This window comes from Ictalurus furcatus, chromosome 13 (assembly GCF_023375685.1).
Source record: "Ictalurus furcatus strain D&B chromosome 13, Billie_1.0, whole genome shotgun sequence".
NCBI lineage: Eukaryota > Metazoa > Chordata > Actinopteri > Siluriformes > Ictaluridae > Ictalurus > Ictalurus furcatus.
This window is the reverse complement of record NC_071267.1, coordinates 18,746,893-18,763,879: the sequence shown is the minus strand read 5'-3', so window position 1 is coordinate 18,763,879 and position 16,987 is coordinate 18,746,893. Positions and strand designations below refer to the sequence as shown.

Genomic DNA, 16,987 nt, shown 5'->3' with positions numbered 1-16,987 from the left:
AGAAGAAAATAAATATTGATAGTGAAAAATATTGAAAATAGGGTTTGAAGAAACTATTAGCACCACTGAATTATTACAGGATAAAGTGATACAACTATCACATGGTTGTTTCCCAGCACTGATAAAAGAGACATGGCCATTAATCCTGGTTATTTTGTTTGTTTAATTTCCAGATAACACAGCACGGATATTGACACGAAGGGGCAGCTTCAACCGACACGAGATGAGCTCATACCTGCTGCCCGTGGTGATCTCAGACAATGACTACCCCATACAGAGCAGTACAAGCACTTTGACCGTGCGAGTGTGTGCCTGCGACAGCCGTGGGAATGTGAAGTCATGCAATACTGAAGCCCTACTGCTCGCTGCTGGCCTGAGCACCGGAGCACTCGTTGCTATCTTACTCTGTATCATCATACTGCTCAGTGAGTAAAGCTTGTACTAGCAGAACTTAAACAAAGTCCATTATTGAATGTTGCATGTGTCTCAAATATTTGACTTCCCTTTAGGTATTTAACTTCCATATCAATCAAAATCTATCTACACAAATCTCAAAGCTATAAAATTGCTCTGACCACAATAATATCTCATACATTTGTGAATTAATTTAATGCTATAGCTGAGACTATGACCTACCCAGACCAAAACCAGGAGAGGACAAATGATAAACTCATTAGCTAATCATTCAGGGAATTGGAAGCTTCAGTGTGCTTTCCCAGTCTTATGTTTTGGTTCCCTGGAAAACGAATTGACTAGGGTAAAAATGGTAGCTAACAATGTAATAACATATGACAGGCTAATTACTTAACAATGTGAACTAATACCAACTAAGAAAATAAACAAATATATGGTTTCCTGGTGAAGGGGACAATGGTATAGCCATAGTCCTTTTCCTCCCCAGATAAGGTGTTTGACATTGCACATCACAGTACTGACCTTGACAAAAATTCAGCAAATCATTGGTGAGTCGTTTTGGTTATGAGCATCAGTGTTCTCTTCATACAAGTAAAATCATGAGTCAGGCTAGCATTCTCTCTGTATATTTAACAATGAGGTGATTGCATGTTATTCTACCATCAGCCAAATCACCACAGCTGATGTGTTTAATAGATTTGAAGTACACACTATAGTTATAGGATTAAGGTGTGTCACAACAGCATGAAGTGCATTAACAAACATACAAAATAAAAGCATGTTTTTATAACTTGAGTTACTGTGTATAAAATGTTTATTAAATGTGCTAAAATATATGTAGTGATTTGGAATCTGTTAATACTGTTAATGCTCACTAATCAGCCTTCATCATTCTATAGATTTCTCATCACGAAATTTCCAAAATGTAAAGACGGTTCATATTCAGGGTTTGCTCACTGTTTGTTTAAAGGTTTGCTCACTGCCACTGAAATCGTATTCAATTAATAACAGTTAAGTCATGTCAAATTATGAATCAATTCTGAATTAGGTATTAGGACAATAAGTATTTTTCATTTAGCACAGTGCAGGCTTATATACCATAGCGGAAACATTCCAATTCTTATTTAACAAATCCAGAACTAACCTTTCTCACAAAATATATGGTATGCCATGCATGCCTGAGCATGGTGATTACTCAACTCATAATTGATAAAGGGTTTTCATTCAGAATGACAGAAAGAACACACGCAATTGCAGACTTTATCATTCCTTCTAAGGAGTCCCAGTGAAGACAGTATTGGGAATGAACTGATTTGACTACATTTTTGAGAAACTGAAAGTGTAAATTATTTCATCCTTGCCAGAAATATGCTATTCAAACATTCTTTGAGTGTGCAAAGGCCAACTTAACACATGCAGAAGCACACTATTCTCTAATGTAGATGGGTTAAAAGGAACAAAATATGCTTTCTTCTGTTACCGTATTAATAAAAACACATGATAATATAAATAACCAAAAAAGTATGTTAATGTCCATAATGTTTTTTTCTAGTATACCTAGTATCCATCCAGCCTAACAAACCTTCAAGGTTAGCAATTGATAGTGTCAGTACATCAGCAATATCATGATATCTGTTGTCTTCAAAGTCTGCCTCAAACCATGGCCTTTTTATCTTCGTAGCTATCAAAGCACTGCTGAGACTGAGACAATCTGAGACAACAACTTATGAGACAGCATAGGCAGCAAGGAAGCTGCCTTCAGCTTTGACTTGATTTGATTTTTCCCCTCATTATTATGATGTATACTCCATTGAACCTCTGCAGTCCTCTGGTGTAATACATAAGACATACATCCAACACAAATTCACCTGTCTCTGTTCAATAGGCCATCCTTTACATGTCATGTGCTGCCACACTGTACTATGACCTACATCTACTCTCTCCTTGATAAATGTTGTAAAACACCGTGAATCAGTGTAAATGGGCTGTGTAACCTCACAGCCACTTCACTGTGGGAGCCATGAACAAATTCTATTTATAACATCCCCAATACACATCCCTTGGTGGGCTGACTCTCTTATCTCAATCTCTGAATAGTGTTTCTAAAATGGCTGATTCAGAGTTTGGCAGTGTAATCAGATTGTTACGCCACGGCCAGCAGAGGGCACTGGCTCGGCTCCGGACGAGTCACGTGACATTGTTTTTGTTCGCTCGCTTCCCGATTGAGCATTTTGTGTTAAGTGACTTTAATTTGCCCCAGGTGTCCATGCTTTGAGTTAATGATGTTCTTTATTTAAATGCCTGGGTGACTGAGCACTTCGCTCAGTATTATACCGTGTCTTTGGTTGATCCTTGTGAGTATTGTTTGGATCAGTAGTTGCGTTTGTTTTCCCATACCTCGTATGTTCTCGTTTCCCTGTGAAGACCGCGTTTACTTCAATCCTGAGTTTGTGTCTAATAAAGACTGTGACCTGCACCTGCATCCGCCTCCAGTCCCGTTTCGTAACACAGATGAAGCTTTTTATTCTTGTCTATATTCTAGTGCTGTTATGAACAGGTCTTATTAATAACTTTTAAATTAATATATGCATATTAACTGTTACATTGGTTTAGGTCATGGGGAATGGTTGAAAATTAATCACTATATAAAGTATTATTTTGTCTTTCAATAGTAATTGTATTGCAATTATTGCTAAACTTGGCTAATTTGACCACGGGTAAAATTGGATAGAATTTGACAAACATTTAATTTCATTTGCAATATGTGTTTTTTTTTTTTTTTTTTTTTTTTTTTTTTTTTTTTTCAAATTCCAGTTGTTTTTAAGAGTACATACTGCTGTATATTCCTTAATTCATTAATTCATTCTTCTTAACCACATTATCAAGGTTGTACTGAATTCAGACCCTATCCCATGAAAACTGGAAATGAGGTGTGAATAAACCCTGGATGGGATGCCAGTCCAACACATAACACATTCACATATTCATTCACACCTAGAGGAAATTTAAAGTAGCCAGTCCATCTACTGACACATTTTTGAGAGGTGGGAAGAAACCCAGAAGAAGCCAACATGGATATGGGTAGAACATGTTGAGAACTGTTTATGAGGCATATTTTTAATTATGTATTATAACCAACTGTGCAACCCCATTCCAAGTCATTCACAAGATTTTATGATGGATTTATGGGGAATAAACCTCATTTAAATTATATTATACTGCTAATTTTTGAGCAAAATAAGCATAATTTGTTTTATTTGAAGTACTATAGACCTGAAGAAAAACACTCGAGTGGTTATCAAACACTGGTAGGCTACATTTATGGCCTTTGGCAGATGCCATTTTCCAGAGCAATATACTGTACATCTATCTCATTTATACAATTGCATTTGCAGCTTGGCAGTGCTGGGATTTGAACACATGACCCACCAAGCAGTAGCCCAATATTTTAACCACTGAGCAACAACTACTTTGTCAAGGCTAGACTGCTATATCAAGGTTTAGCCAATGTATTTGCTGTTTAAGCACTACAAATTTAATCAGGTTAAACACTAAATGAAAAGTGCCAAACAGTGAACGAAACAACAAAACTTATTGTTTTATTGGCCTATTCATTATCTATGGCCAGTCAAATCTGACTAGAACACCATCATTGTAGAAAATTTTAACATACTGTAAAAAAGTGGGGCGAAAAAACAGACCATTTATCATTATAGTCTGGACAAAGACATTGAGCTTTATGTCAGTCAGATGAGAGGAACCGTAGTTCTAGAAAATTGGCCAAACCTGACTGGAACACAATAGGGTGGTTAAATTGAGAAAATTCACCATATTGGTTTTTACCATCAATTAACTAAAACAATGAACCTGAATATGCTTTAAAACATAATCACATTGACGGTTTATCAAGTTTACTTTGAGACCCTTTCGGATCTCTGTGTTCTACTTCCATCTTTTTTTCTCCTTTAATTTTCTACAAACCATCACAAACTAGGTTAAAAATAGGGCACCCCATTAGGATGCTACTTCAGGTAATACTTACAGAAAGTCTCTTTTCCTGACCCCCCCTCCCCCCCTCTCTCTCTCTCTCACACACACACTTTCTCTCAAAATGCAACACTGGGAAAAAATGGTTTTCATTATAAAATGCATGAAATTGACAAAGTCCTTTCTGCTGTTGTAAGCCCCTAAGTAGGTCACATGCTTCTGCCATCATAAAACACCACATTTACCTAGATATACTTAATGCAGCATAAAAAAAAAAAAAAACACCAAACTCCACTTTTTTTCTGAAGCACTAAGCTACAATATGCCACACTTATAGCCAGAGGCACTTTGATAGGACATTTTCTTAGTATGCCACTTAACCAAGCATGACTCATGTTCCACCTGAGGTAATATCATCTGCGTTAATACAACTATTTGAGTCACTATGTTTGTATCAGAGACTATTATTAACCTATAATGCACTACCCTGTGATTCATCTCAGCTAATTTTGCTGCTAAATCAGGTGTCCTCAGTAGACAGTGTATGAAAAAGTGCATAATAGTGAGTCCTAGGACACAATCGTTTTAATCCTGATTCAATGGAGAATGAGGGTAATGCAAAAATAATTATATGAATGTGAATGCATGGAAGCATCAGGCCAAATGAGGAGCATTTTCTTCATATATTTTATAAATTCTGCTTTAGCTCATTATATTTAACAGGTTCTCATCTTCTACTATATCTGCTGAACTGCAGTAAGCGATATATAGTTTATTGTTTTGCATAGATTTCTCTGTCTCTATGACACCCTTTCCACCAGAACTTAATTTTTGAGTAGACAGGTGATAGCAGTGATCATTAAACCTTAGCATTTATGACTCTTGAGTGCAATACCATGACATTTGCACCTTACCTTCCCTTCCCCTCGCTGCACTGTTTTAGTTGTTCTTTCTGACAAGCTGTCCAATTCACCATCGCACTCCACACAGTGAAAGGGGGCCACTGGGGCATGACAAGAGGCTGCTACAGTACCTCCATCAAAAATAACCCTTCCACACACTCACCCATACATACCCTCAACAAGCCCTCACCACCTGTGGTCCACCAGTCTGGGCATCACGCAGCTCCTGTGAGGCCTCCTTCATAATTAACACCTGAGTGTTAGGCAGGGGCAATCACTCCATTTACCTGCTGAGAGGAGAGAGCAGCTGCTGATCAGGAAAAAAAAACAACAAGCTGCCAACAGGAGCACCTGTTCTCTTCTCAGGCAGAATTTGCTCCCTATTCAAAAGAAAACCAGAAAACACGTCTTAATGCCAGTTTACAAATCAGCCCTGTGCTGCATGTCAGTCCTTGCACGAAATGCCCAATATATATATATATATATATATATATATATATATATATATATATATATATATATATATATATATATATATAATTGGTTGAGCCTGGTCAATACATTACATATGTGCTTTTCAAAGCATTGGACATTCTATAATATAACATGATGACAGAGACTACATTTACATGGACAGCAATAGTCTAATTATTGACCTTATTCTGAATAAGATAAAGGTGTTTACATGAGTCGTGTTTAGAATACTCCTTTCATGTTCCCGTTTTACATGTTATAGAACATAGATCAATTAACGGCACACGTCATTACGTCGCCACACCATGTCGTCCAACGTTCCCTCCACATATCAACATACAGTTCATCTTCGTTATGGTACCGTATACAGTTTTGGGTGTTTTTATTTTTAATTTTACAAAAGCTTCAAGTGCAGTTCGTCATTTGTCATGCTATATGTGCAAATAGCCGACTGCTTGAAGCCTTGGGCTGCGTCCGAAACCATAGCAGCCGAAACACATGTATTTCACCTATTATATACATGTATTTCGCCTACTATATACATGTATTTTGCCTACTATATGCATGTATTTCGCTTACTATATAGTAGGTAAGTACGTGGTTTCGGACGCAGCCGTGCTCTCCTGTTTGCCGTCAAACGGTTGAGCACTGCCGTGTGTGTACGTGTCCTATCGCAAAATGCAGTGAAAACTCCCACACAATGTTAATAGTGTGATTAAGGTGTGTACATGTCTGTAACGCACGTCGATAATGCGAGTAAAACAGGAATACTCCACATGTCTTAATTCGATTTGTGTTTACTGCAAGTACGACTTTAATCAGATTAAATTAATAAAAAATTGCTGTTTACATGGTAGTTTCTTAATCAGAGTATTGTCTTAATCGGGTTAATATTGGATTATTGTTGTCCATGTAAACGTACTGAGGGAGGAAAATAAAGCAAAACAATGTTTTTTTTCTGAAACTTAAATATTAACTTAAGTTTATATCCGAGGCAGTACTAAGTATTTATCACAAATAGCTTATGGCTCCTTTCGCAATGTTCATGACGCATGACATATTTTGAAACACACTCCTCTGCAGCTTCTGCTGAACTCTACACAGTTTTATGCAATGCCAGCTTCATTCTTATCTCTTCTCCTGCCCTCAGCCAGCCAGCAGCCTCTGAATGCTTTTAATAAACTGATGATCTAGTAGTTCTCATCAGAGGATAATTGATTGTTCCCCCTTCAATTTTTATTTATTTATGTATGTATGTATTTATTTATTTATTTATTTGTGGCTTAATGACTGCATATAATCCATTTTTACTAAGCTTTTTTCCCCCCTCTGGTCACTCGCTAAATGAAGGTCACTCCCAGGGTTCGATCACAGCTTTTTCTCTTGCTTGTTGCCATGGTGATCATGCTGGCTTTCAGTCATTTTCTTCATATTTACCACTCTAGGTGATGATGTCCCATCCACTCACAGAATGTTTAAAGGATACAAAGCATTGTTTATCTCAACGGTTGCTATAGAAATGGTAATGTTTTTGTTTTCCTGTACCCGTTTCTATAGTGATTGTGGTCATGTTTGCGGCACTGAGACGGCAGAGGAAGAAAGAGCCTCTGATCATTTCCAAAGAGGACGTGAGGGACAATGTGGTGAGTTACAATGATGAGGGCGGAGGGGAAGAAGACACACAGGCCTTCGACATTGGCACTCTGAGGAACCCCGAAGTCATTGACACCAACAAGGTGAGACGTGACATCATCCCAGAAATGCTCTTTCCCTTCCGACGCGTCTCACCCATTAAAAACAATACAGACGTGAGGGACTTTATTAACGGACGTCTTCAGGAGAATGATTTGGACCCTGCAGCCCCGCCGTATGATTCACTGGCCACTTATGCCTATGAGGGCAATGGTTCGCTCGCAGAATCTCTTAGTTCACTTGAGTCAACAGCAACTGAATCAGATCAGGATTTTGATTATCTTAGTCAGTGGGGGCCACCATTCAAAAAACTGGCAGATATGTATATAGGAAAAGAGATGCACAGAGAGACTTAGCACCATGTTGTAACACTATCCTGAGATTCTGACTCATATCATTCCATGAGATAACTCACATCAACACTCTTTTACCCAACTGTATAATCCAGTTATAGTCAAAAAAGACTTGAAAATCATGCTTAAATTAATTGGGAGATTTGATTAGAACATTTATTTTCCTCCTCTCATTCTTGATCTAGTTCTTCTCTTTCTTCCTCTTCTCTCTGTTTTATATTTCATAAAGTTGCCTTTGAGGTTTAGGAATTTGTTGTGATCGATGGTGTGAATAATGTGTTTTGTATGTTTGAACAGTGATAGCAGCTTTCTATACTATTGATGTTTACTGCAAATAAATGGAAAACAATCTGATTATTAGCTTAGCTTTTATTGCAAACCATACATAAAATAAATACATGTAAACTATTTGGTATCTTGGGTTAAGAGGCAGTGTTACAGTGAAAGTTTTTTAATGGTTCAAAGTGTCAATGTGTGCATTCATCTCAGCACATAGAATTAGATCATGTACAATGAAAAGTGTAATCTTGTAGAAACCTGGTCATACAATCTTCATTCTGTATGACTGCTGTCATATTGTTTTATACTGTATTTATATTTTTATACTTATTTTGATAATAAAGTTTTGAAAATCTCTACTGTGTGTTAAACGTCATCATTGGAAATCAATGGATTGACCAGTTTTAATAACAGCAGTAACAGCAGTCTTTCCTTTTTATGCATTTGACCATGAACAGAAATGAATATTTCATCTGATACTTTCCTGACACCATGGTTATATTATTGTTTTTTATTTCATTTTTTTTAAGGTAAAACTGATAGCTTCTGTTAGATTTAAACAAGTAATTGGCTTATATTAATAAGAAAAACAAAAAGAAAAAAATAAATAATATAACAATGGGAAAAATATAACTAGATAAAAATGATCAGATAAATTAAGAAAGTTGTCAGGCAGCAGAGACTGTTGCAGGTGCAGGTTTGACTTTATTGCAAGAGGTAGACAAATCCAAAACAATATGCATAATCAAAATCACAAAACATGCGAGGGTCAGACGATCAGCGTATCAATCTGACCAATCAGAGTATCAAAGGCAAAAACCAGAATCAGGGAGGAAAGAAGAATATAAAAATAAAAATATAAAAAATTTTTAGCATCATGAGAAAACTTTGCACTAATAGCATTTGAGCCTGGATTACTTATGTGTGTGTGCTTTATGGATGTGCTACAGATGTGTGAAATTAGTAATCAGGTGACCTTGAATGTGAGAGAAACGGTGTGTGATGGGAAATAGAGTCCAGATGAGCCATGTTGTGACTCTGTGATGGATTCAGGGAATTTGAGTCTATGGCCGAATTCTGTTCTGACATGACAGGCGCATTCAGGAAATCTTCTAGATCTTTATTTGTTATAATATATTTGCTGTTTATTTGATTGCATTTATAAATGTCTCCATAATTTAGCATTAATATATTTACACATTGCCTTTCATGTAAAGCCTAAGTTACAAATTCTTTAGCACATGCATTCTCAAGAATCTTAATCTCCCTATTAACACAAAAGTTGAAATGTATATGCCTGTACATAAGTTATACATTCCTTGGTAAGATTTTATTTCATCACCCCCTTATATACTGGTGTATGTCTCCAGATGATTACCAACTGGAGCAGCTTTTAATTTGCACTTTAGCTACATGGACATCTGCCAGAGTAGCGGCGAAATGGTTTTGAAAGAGAAAACATCAAAGAGAAATGTAACATTTCACAAATTGTACTTTATGGATCTTGATCTAAATAAACAATTTAAGGATAATTGAGCAATGTTTGATGTTCTGAAGGTTTAAGATTAGGGTAGAGGGAGCACAATATGTGGACATTGCATTCAGAATTATCAGCAGCTCTACAATTGATATTTGATTATAGGATTGAGCCTTTGTATACACTTATAGATGAACCATCTTCCATGCTGAACATTTCAAGATTCTTTATCATTTTAAAGATTTGCTTGTAGGCTGCCTAATTCAATTCAAAACTACAGGTTTTTAATATGGTTCAGATCCAGAGACTGAGTTTCATTGACAAACTAAAATTTTGTATTCCTGCAAACAGTTATGTATTTATTTAAACATATGTTTGAAGAACCCCTTTTCTACTGTTTAACATCTTGCCAGAGGGGGGTATCAGGTGCTTCCCTTTCCACCAAATTGGTGATGTGCATCCAAAAGTTGCAATTAGGTATCTTCTACCTAACAATACAGAATTTCATATTTAGCTCCAATTATCTCACCAACCACTTTAATAGGAACACCTGCACAAGCTCATTCATGCAATTATCCATTCAGCCAGTCATGTGGCATAAGTGCAGTGCATAAAATCATGTCAAGTCAAGAGCTTAATTTAATTTTCACATCAAACATCAGAATGGGGGAAAATGTGACCTCAGTGACTTTGACCCAGGCATGGTTTTTGGTGACAGATTGGTCAGATTGAGTATTTTGGAAACTTCTGGAATTTTCAGACACAAGCGTCTCTAAAGATATATATTTAAAAAAACAAAAACATCAGTTTGACCTCATGAGAGAGGTCAAATGAGAATGGTCAGATGGGTTCAAGCTGACAATAACGTCTCAAATAAGCACTATTTACAACCATAGTGAGCAGAAAAACATCTCAGAATGCACAACACATCAAACCTTGAGGTGGATGGGCTACAACAGCAGATGATCACATCACATTCCCCTCTTGTCAGACAAGAACAGCAGTCTGAGCACAGGCTCACCGAAACTAGACAGATCAGAAAAATGTACCCTGGTTTAATGAATCTCACTTCTTTAACATGTGGATGGCAGGGTCAGAATTTGGTGACAAAGTCATCAATCCATGGACCAAATCAACAGGTGTTGACAGGTCAGGATGGTAGTGGTAGTTTAATGGTGTGGGGAACACTTTCTTGGCACACACCTGGCTCCTTAATATCAGTCAAACATCATTTAAATGCCACAGCCTATCTAAGTATTGTTATTGGCCATGTGCATCCCTTTATGGCCACAATTTATGCATCTTATAATGACTAGTTCCAGCATGATAATGGGCCATGCAAAGGAATGGTTCCATCACCTGTTCTGAGAGCAAACGAGAGTTTATACAACAACTTTTCCCACTTACATGAAGGATGCCAATAATTCTAGCTTTGAATGTATTGAATTATGAATTTGACCACAAACTTATATTTTAGAATATTCAAAATGTCTTTGATGACAGCTTGGTATCGATGTACATTATCTCAACCACCCACCTGGAACATGGGTGGAAACATGGTATTATATAATAAAACATAATACTGGCTGTCAGGTTTTACCTGCAGAAATAGGTCTCCAAAAAAAACTGCTGCAGATTCTCCAAGATGCTCAGTAACTCTTACCAGTCACTTTCTTAAGTTTAATGCCTTTTACTTCTCTTTATAGTAGTTTTTTTTTAATGCAGGAAACCATCTAGGTTACGTATGTAACCCTGTTCCCTGAGAAGGGAACGAGACGTTGCGCCACGCTTGACGCTTTTATAACTGCCCTTGGCGGAAACGGTGTCTGACTATGTGTGAAATCACACCCATGTGATTGGCCTGCCTCAGTCAGGTAATAAAGTACAACCACAATTCCGAAAGTTGGGACAGTATGGAATATGCTAATTAAAACAAAGAGGAGTGATTTGTAAATATACTTTGACTTGTATTTAAACAAAAACGTATAAAGACAAGGTATTTGATGTTTTACCTAATCAACTGCATAGTTTTTTTTAAAGATAAATGTTTATTTTGAAATTGATGCATGCAACTCATTCCAAAAAAGTTGGGTCGGGGCAATTTAGGACTAATAGCGATGTGACAAGTTGAAATAAGAAGGTGATGTGAAACAAGTGAGGCAATTGTCTAATCATAATATATAAGGAGCCTCCAAAAAAGGCATAGTCCATCAACAGCAAGGATGGGTCGAGGCTCGCCAATCTGCCAACAGATGCGTCAGCGAATAATTTAACACTTTGAGAACAACATTCCCCAAAGACAAATTGGTAGCATTTTGGGAATTTCACCTTCTACAGTGCACAATATAATTAAAAGATTCAAGGAATCCAGTCGAATCTCTGTGCGTTAAGGGCAAGGCCGAAAACCATTTCTGAATGCGCGTGATCTCCGATCCCTCAGACATCACTGTCTAAAAAGCCATCATGAATCTGTAATGGATATCCTGACATGGGCCCAGTGCTCTACAGTGCGACCATTTCACTCACATTTGCGATTGAAAAGTACTTTGTGCGACTGTGAATAAATATTTAGGCGCACCAGTGCAAGTGACCTGTTCGGAGTTGTATGATACAATCAGAATAAAAACTACAGGAAGTCCGAAATATATCTACACCGTGCAACAGTTAATTTCACACTGCTTTTCATCACCTCAGACAACTGAACAAGTGTGTAAATACTGCAGAGAAGCACAGTAAATTAATAATAATGCGTACGCTACAAGGTGGGTTTTAACTTCTTTCTTAAGTAATTCATCACCATCATAATCAAGAGTAGCAACTGTTCAGTCTGTAAACATACAGCACGCTGCTGCTCTCCTTCACTAACTCTAATAGTGCATTCACTTCAATTAAACTCAGGGTTGCCAGATATCACTAGGAAAGTCGACTCCATTTTCCAAGTTTGGTTTTAATCCCCCCAAAAACACAATATTATCAGCAAACATGGCAACACTGTACTGGGTTAACCCGTCTAAAACTGATAAACAAACTAAAATAAAACTATTAAAATGTAAAGACAGAAAATGTGCTTAGTTATAAATAAATCATTTAATATAAAAAATAGATAATAACTTCATAAAATATAAATTAAAATGAGAAATTAAATAATGTTTAATTTCTATGGGTTGAATTTAATATCAATTTGACATTAAGCTTAGTTGGCTATCTCCTTAGAAGACTATCAGCCTTTTTCCTAATATGGATAATTTTTGTGTTAGTCTACTTTTAATTAGGACTCCTTATTGTTTAAGATATTTAAAAATATATATATTTATGCTGTTTATTTATCAAATAACCAACAGTATTTCTCACTGCTATTATTTTAACTCAATTAACAGTGACCATGAGCAGAGAGCTTACATTTAACAGTTTATGACAGACCTCCTGATTAAAGCTTAAACAAAAAAAAGATTGGTATCTGGATCGGTTTCAGTCGTAAAAATTCTGATCGGTGCATCCCTAATGAACACCATTAAACTGAAGTGCTTTGCATCTGACAGGTAAATGAACTCACCCAGTCACATCCTATATGAGATTATTCAGACATACACAATATACACAGAGTGGCTTGAGAACTGACTCCAACCCAGAACCATGACAGTGGAAAATGTCTAATAGTGTAACTTTAAATATATTTAAGAGGAGCAGACTTCAAAGACTGAACATTGAGGTTTATTGTATTTGTTTACAAGGTGGAACAGGTTATTGGTTGTTTTTTGCATACAGCCTGTAAAATTATCTGAACATATTACATTTAGTTTATCAGAAGGTAAATTAATGTGTCATGGCTCACACTATGTTCCTAAATTCTGTCATAATTGACAAGCTCACGTTTTCTCATGCCTACTTGTGTGTTATATTGTGGCTTATTAATGTGCCTAAAAAAACAAAATTTTTGACTGTGCTCCTAAATTTTTGTAATTAGGAGCACATGTGCTTCTAAAAGAAATTGTTACCACAGGAATACTTTGGTAAATCTTTGTCAGTCAACACCAATCACCGCTGCATCCACAGATGCAAGTTAAAGCTTTACTATTCAAAGCAGGAGCCATACATCAACACTGTCCAGAGCCATTGCCGATTTCTCTGGGCTCAGTCTTATCTGAGATGGACAGTAGCACATTGGAATCATGTTTTGTGGTCTGACAAGTCAACATTTCAAGTAGTTTTTGGACAAAACAGCTGTTGTGTTCTCCAGGCCAAAGAGAAAAAGGAACATCCAAGCTGTTATCAGCATCAGGTCCAAAAGCCAGCATCTGTCATGGTATAGTGGTGTGCAAGTTACCCATGCCATGGGCTCTGACACATCTTTGAAGGCACCATTAATGCAGAAAGATATGTACACACTTTGGAGCAACATATGCTGCCATTCAGAGCAGGACAATGCTAAACCACATTCTGCCCAGATTACAAGCTCATGGTTGTGTAAGCAGAGAGTGCAGGTGCTAGCATGGCCGGCCTGCAGTCCTGACCTGTCTCCGATTGAGAATGTGTGGCGCATTATGAAGTGCAAAATAAAGCAACAAAGGCCCTGAAAAGTTGCACAGCTGAAGAAAAGCATAATGGATGAATAGGGGCAAATTCCACTTGCTAAATTTAACCAACTGGTGTCTTCAGTGCCCAAATGCTTAATAAGTGCATTTAATGTGCATTTTTTCCTCTCTCTCTGTCCTCTTTCACCCCCCCTGTCCTCCCCCTCTCTGTCCTCTCCCTCCTCAGAAGATGCAAAGCAGCACAAGCCTGACCTGCTGCTGCATAAGCCTAACCCACTAACTGTGAGGACACCCTGCATGGCTTCGTAGGCAAAACTGGCCCCTCTAAGTGTGCTACCATGCAAGGAAAGAGATAGCCAACTTCTCTTCAATCCACAGCAGCACACTGTAACCATACGTTTTTTCCCCCAACAATGGTAGTATAAGTTGTCGTGGCAGGGTTAAAAACTTACCTGGAGTACAGTTTTTCCCATGATCTCGACATCTCGGCATGGAGCTCAAGAAAAAAGGGGAGTTTTTTGCGGGGAAGAATTTCTTATGACTTGTGAAGAAGCACTCATCCAGTCTACCACAAGGCGCCTCCTCCTCCTCAGCTGGCCATTCTATTTTTAACTTCACTACAGCCCTAGTCACAGCCTCTAGCAGCTCTTTATAGGATTTAGAGAGTTGCATGGGTTGTGCTTTCTCCTCCATCTCCTCAGAGGTGGAGGTGGTTGGCTGATTTACCTGTCCCAGAGGAGAAATCGCACTGCGAGCTCCTGCTGGGACTGGAGACTCAGAACTGGAGGAAAAAGCGAGTGAAAGGGTCTCTTGCTCTTCCTCCAGATCCAGCTGAGACTGCATCTGTGCCAAACTATGAGGCACAGATGCCCAGCTCCCTTCACTCATGAAGAGAGCCAGCCAAGCTCCGAGTTTTTTCAGGGAGAATTCTCACAGTGCACGCAGACAGACCCCTCAAGGACTTGCCTAGCATGCTCTGCCCCCAAACATTTAACACAGAAAATGTGACTGTTATCCTCCGTGAGAAAACGGGAGCATGGCGAGACACACTTGCTCACAGTTCCTACTTTTTTTCAGACAAACAATATGAGAAACAATAGGGCAGACACAGAGACAAAGACACATAGAACACAAACATGCGCTTCCTGAAAACAAAGAAGCTGAATGATGTAGTTTTTGAGTGCCTTATATAGACTTCATGATGCTTTTCTACTTCGTCACCTGACTGAGGTAGGCCAATCAGATTGGGGTGATTTCACACATATTCAGACACCGTTTTTGCCAAGGGGCATTCCCAAAGCGTCAAGTGTGACACAACTTAACCCCTCGAAAGGGAACTTTAATTTCATTATTTGTGAAGGTTTCATAACATTTCTTTACATATACATATACACATACATGCAAACATGAAAGGTTCATTGAACCACAATGCAATAATTTCACAATGTGCAAATTAAACTAATCTTAAGGAAGGTAAGAGAAAAGCCAACAGTCACATGAAAAGAGTTTCGGGATTTCCGAAACCAGCAGGAACAACAGTTACACACAGAGCAATAAACAATGAATTATACCACAAGTGCAACTATCAGAAGATTTCCTACATTTCACAGAAGCAGTCAAGCTGGCCCTAATGAATGTATGCTCTCAGTCTAATAAGACTTTTCTTTTGAATGAATTTGGACTTCTTGTTTTTAACTGATACTTGGGGCAAACTTGGTGAGAATGGTCAGATTGTTGAATTTTGTCAGCAGATCTCTGTGACTGATTTACTGTCAATTGTGCTTCATTTGGTAAATGTAATATTCCCCTTGATGACATTTTTAGCACATTTCCTTCATAATTAGTAAATATTGTTGAACCATTTAATTTTGTACTACATGGTTAAGGTTCCACACATAATGGACCCTATGCTGGATTTGATTTTCATGCTAGGATTGGCACTTAATTCCCTATATTTGGAAGACATCAAATTCTTTGCCTAAAAATATATTATTTTTGTGTCAACTTTTAACTCTAAAATGATAAGTTCTAAACACATGATAAGCAATATTTTAGTAATTATTCAGCTTGTCATCGATATGAGTGTACAAAACAGTTTGCTTTATCATGTCAATAATTAGATTATGCTCTTCACCATTAAATAAGGTTGCTACTCTTAGGTTAGCCATTACCTTGGTTGAATGATAAAATATTCTGTTTAAAGAGAGTATGGAAGATGCATTGTGTGTAAGTGGGAACAGAAAAAGCTGCAGGTTCATTATCTACACTTAGAAGCTTTATTGGTTTCATATAACCCAAGGGTTAGGGAGGCAAGAGCTGCTAATTTAGTAAGGTAATCAGTGCCAATAAACAGAACTCACAGTTTTTTATTGTCTACACTTGATCAACTTGTAAATGGTGCTCCATCTGCCACTCCTGTTTGCACTATTGATTGCAAACAGTTTTTTATTTATTTTCCCCCTCCACTGACTAATGATTAATGATTAAAGATTAATGACATCATGACTCGACTGTCGTTATTGATGCATCTCCACATATATTAATATACATACAGTATCTCACAAAAGTGAGTACACCCCTCACATTTTTGTAAATATTTGATTATAACTTTTCATGTGACAACACCGAAGAAATGTCACTTTGCTACAATGTAAAGTAGTGAGTGTACAGCTTGTATAACAGTGTAAATTTACTGTCCCCTCAAAATAACTCAACACACAGCCATTATGTCTAAACCGCTGGCAACAAAAGTGAGTACACCCCTAAGTGAAAATGTCCAAATTGGGTCCAAAGTGTCAATATTTTGTGTGGCCACGATTATTTTCCAGCATTGTCTTAACCCTCTTGGGCATGGAGTTCACCAGAGCTTCACAGGTT

The 16,987-nt window shown here is 37.5% G+C and overlaps 1 protein-coding gene across 1 annotated transcript in view; it reads left to right on the top strand.

The window, feature by feature from the left end:
• The window catches only part of LOC128616976 (cadherin-10-like), a 56,584-nt gene extending 48,005 nt beyond the window's left edge, over positions 1-8,579 (top strand). Inside the window, exons 11-12 of the mRNA XM_053639882.1 lie at positions 174-425; positions 7,335-8,579. Coding sequence (XP_053495857.1) covers positions 174-425; positions 7,335-7,825 — 743 coding nt within the window. The 3' untranslated portion in view covers positions 7,826-8,579. The remainder of the gene's footprint in view (positions 1-173; positions 426-7,334) is intronic.
• Positions 8,580-16,987: the final 8,408 nt, after the last annotated feature.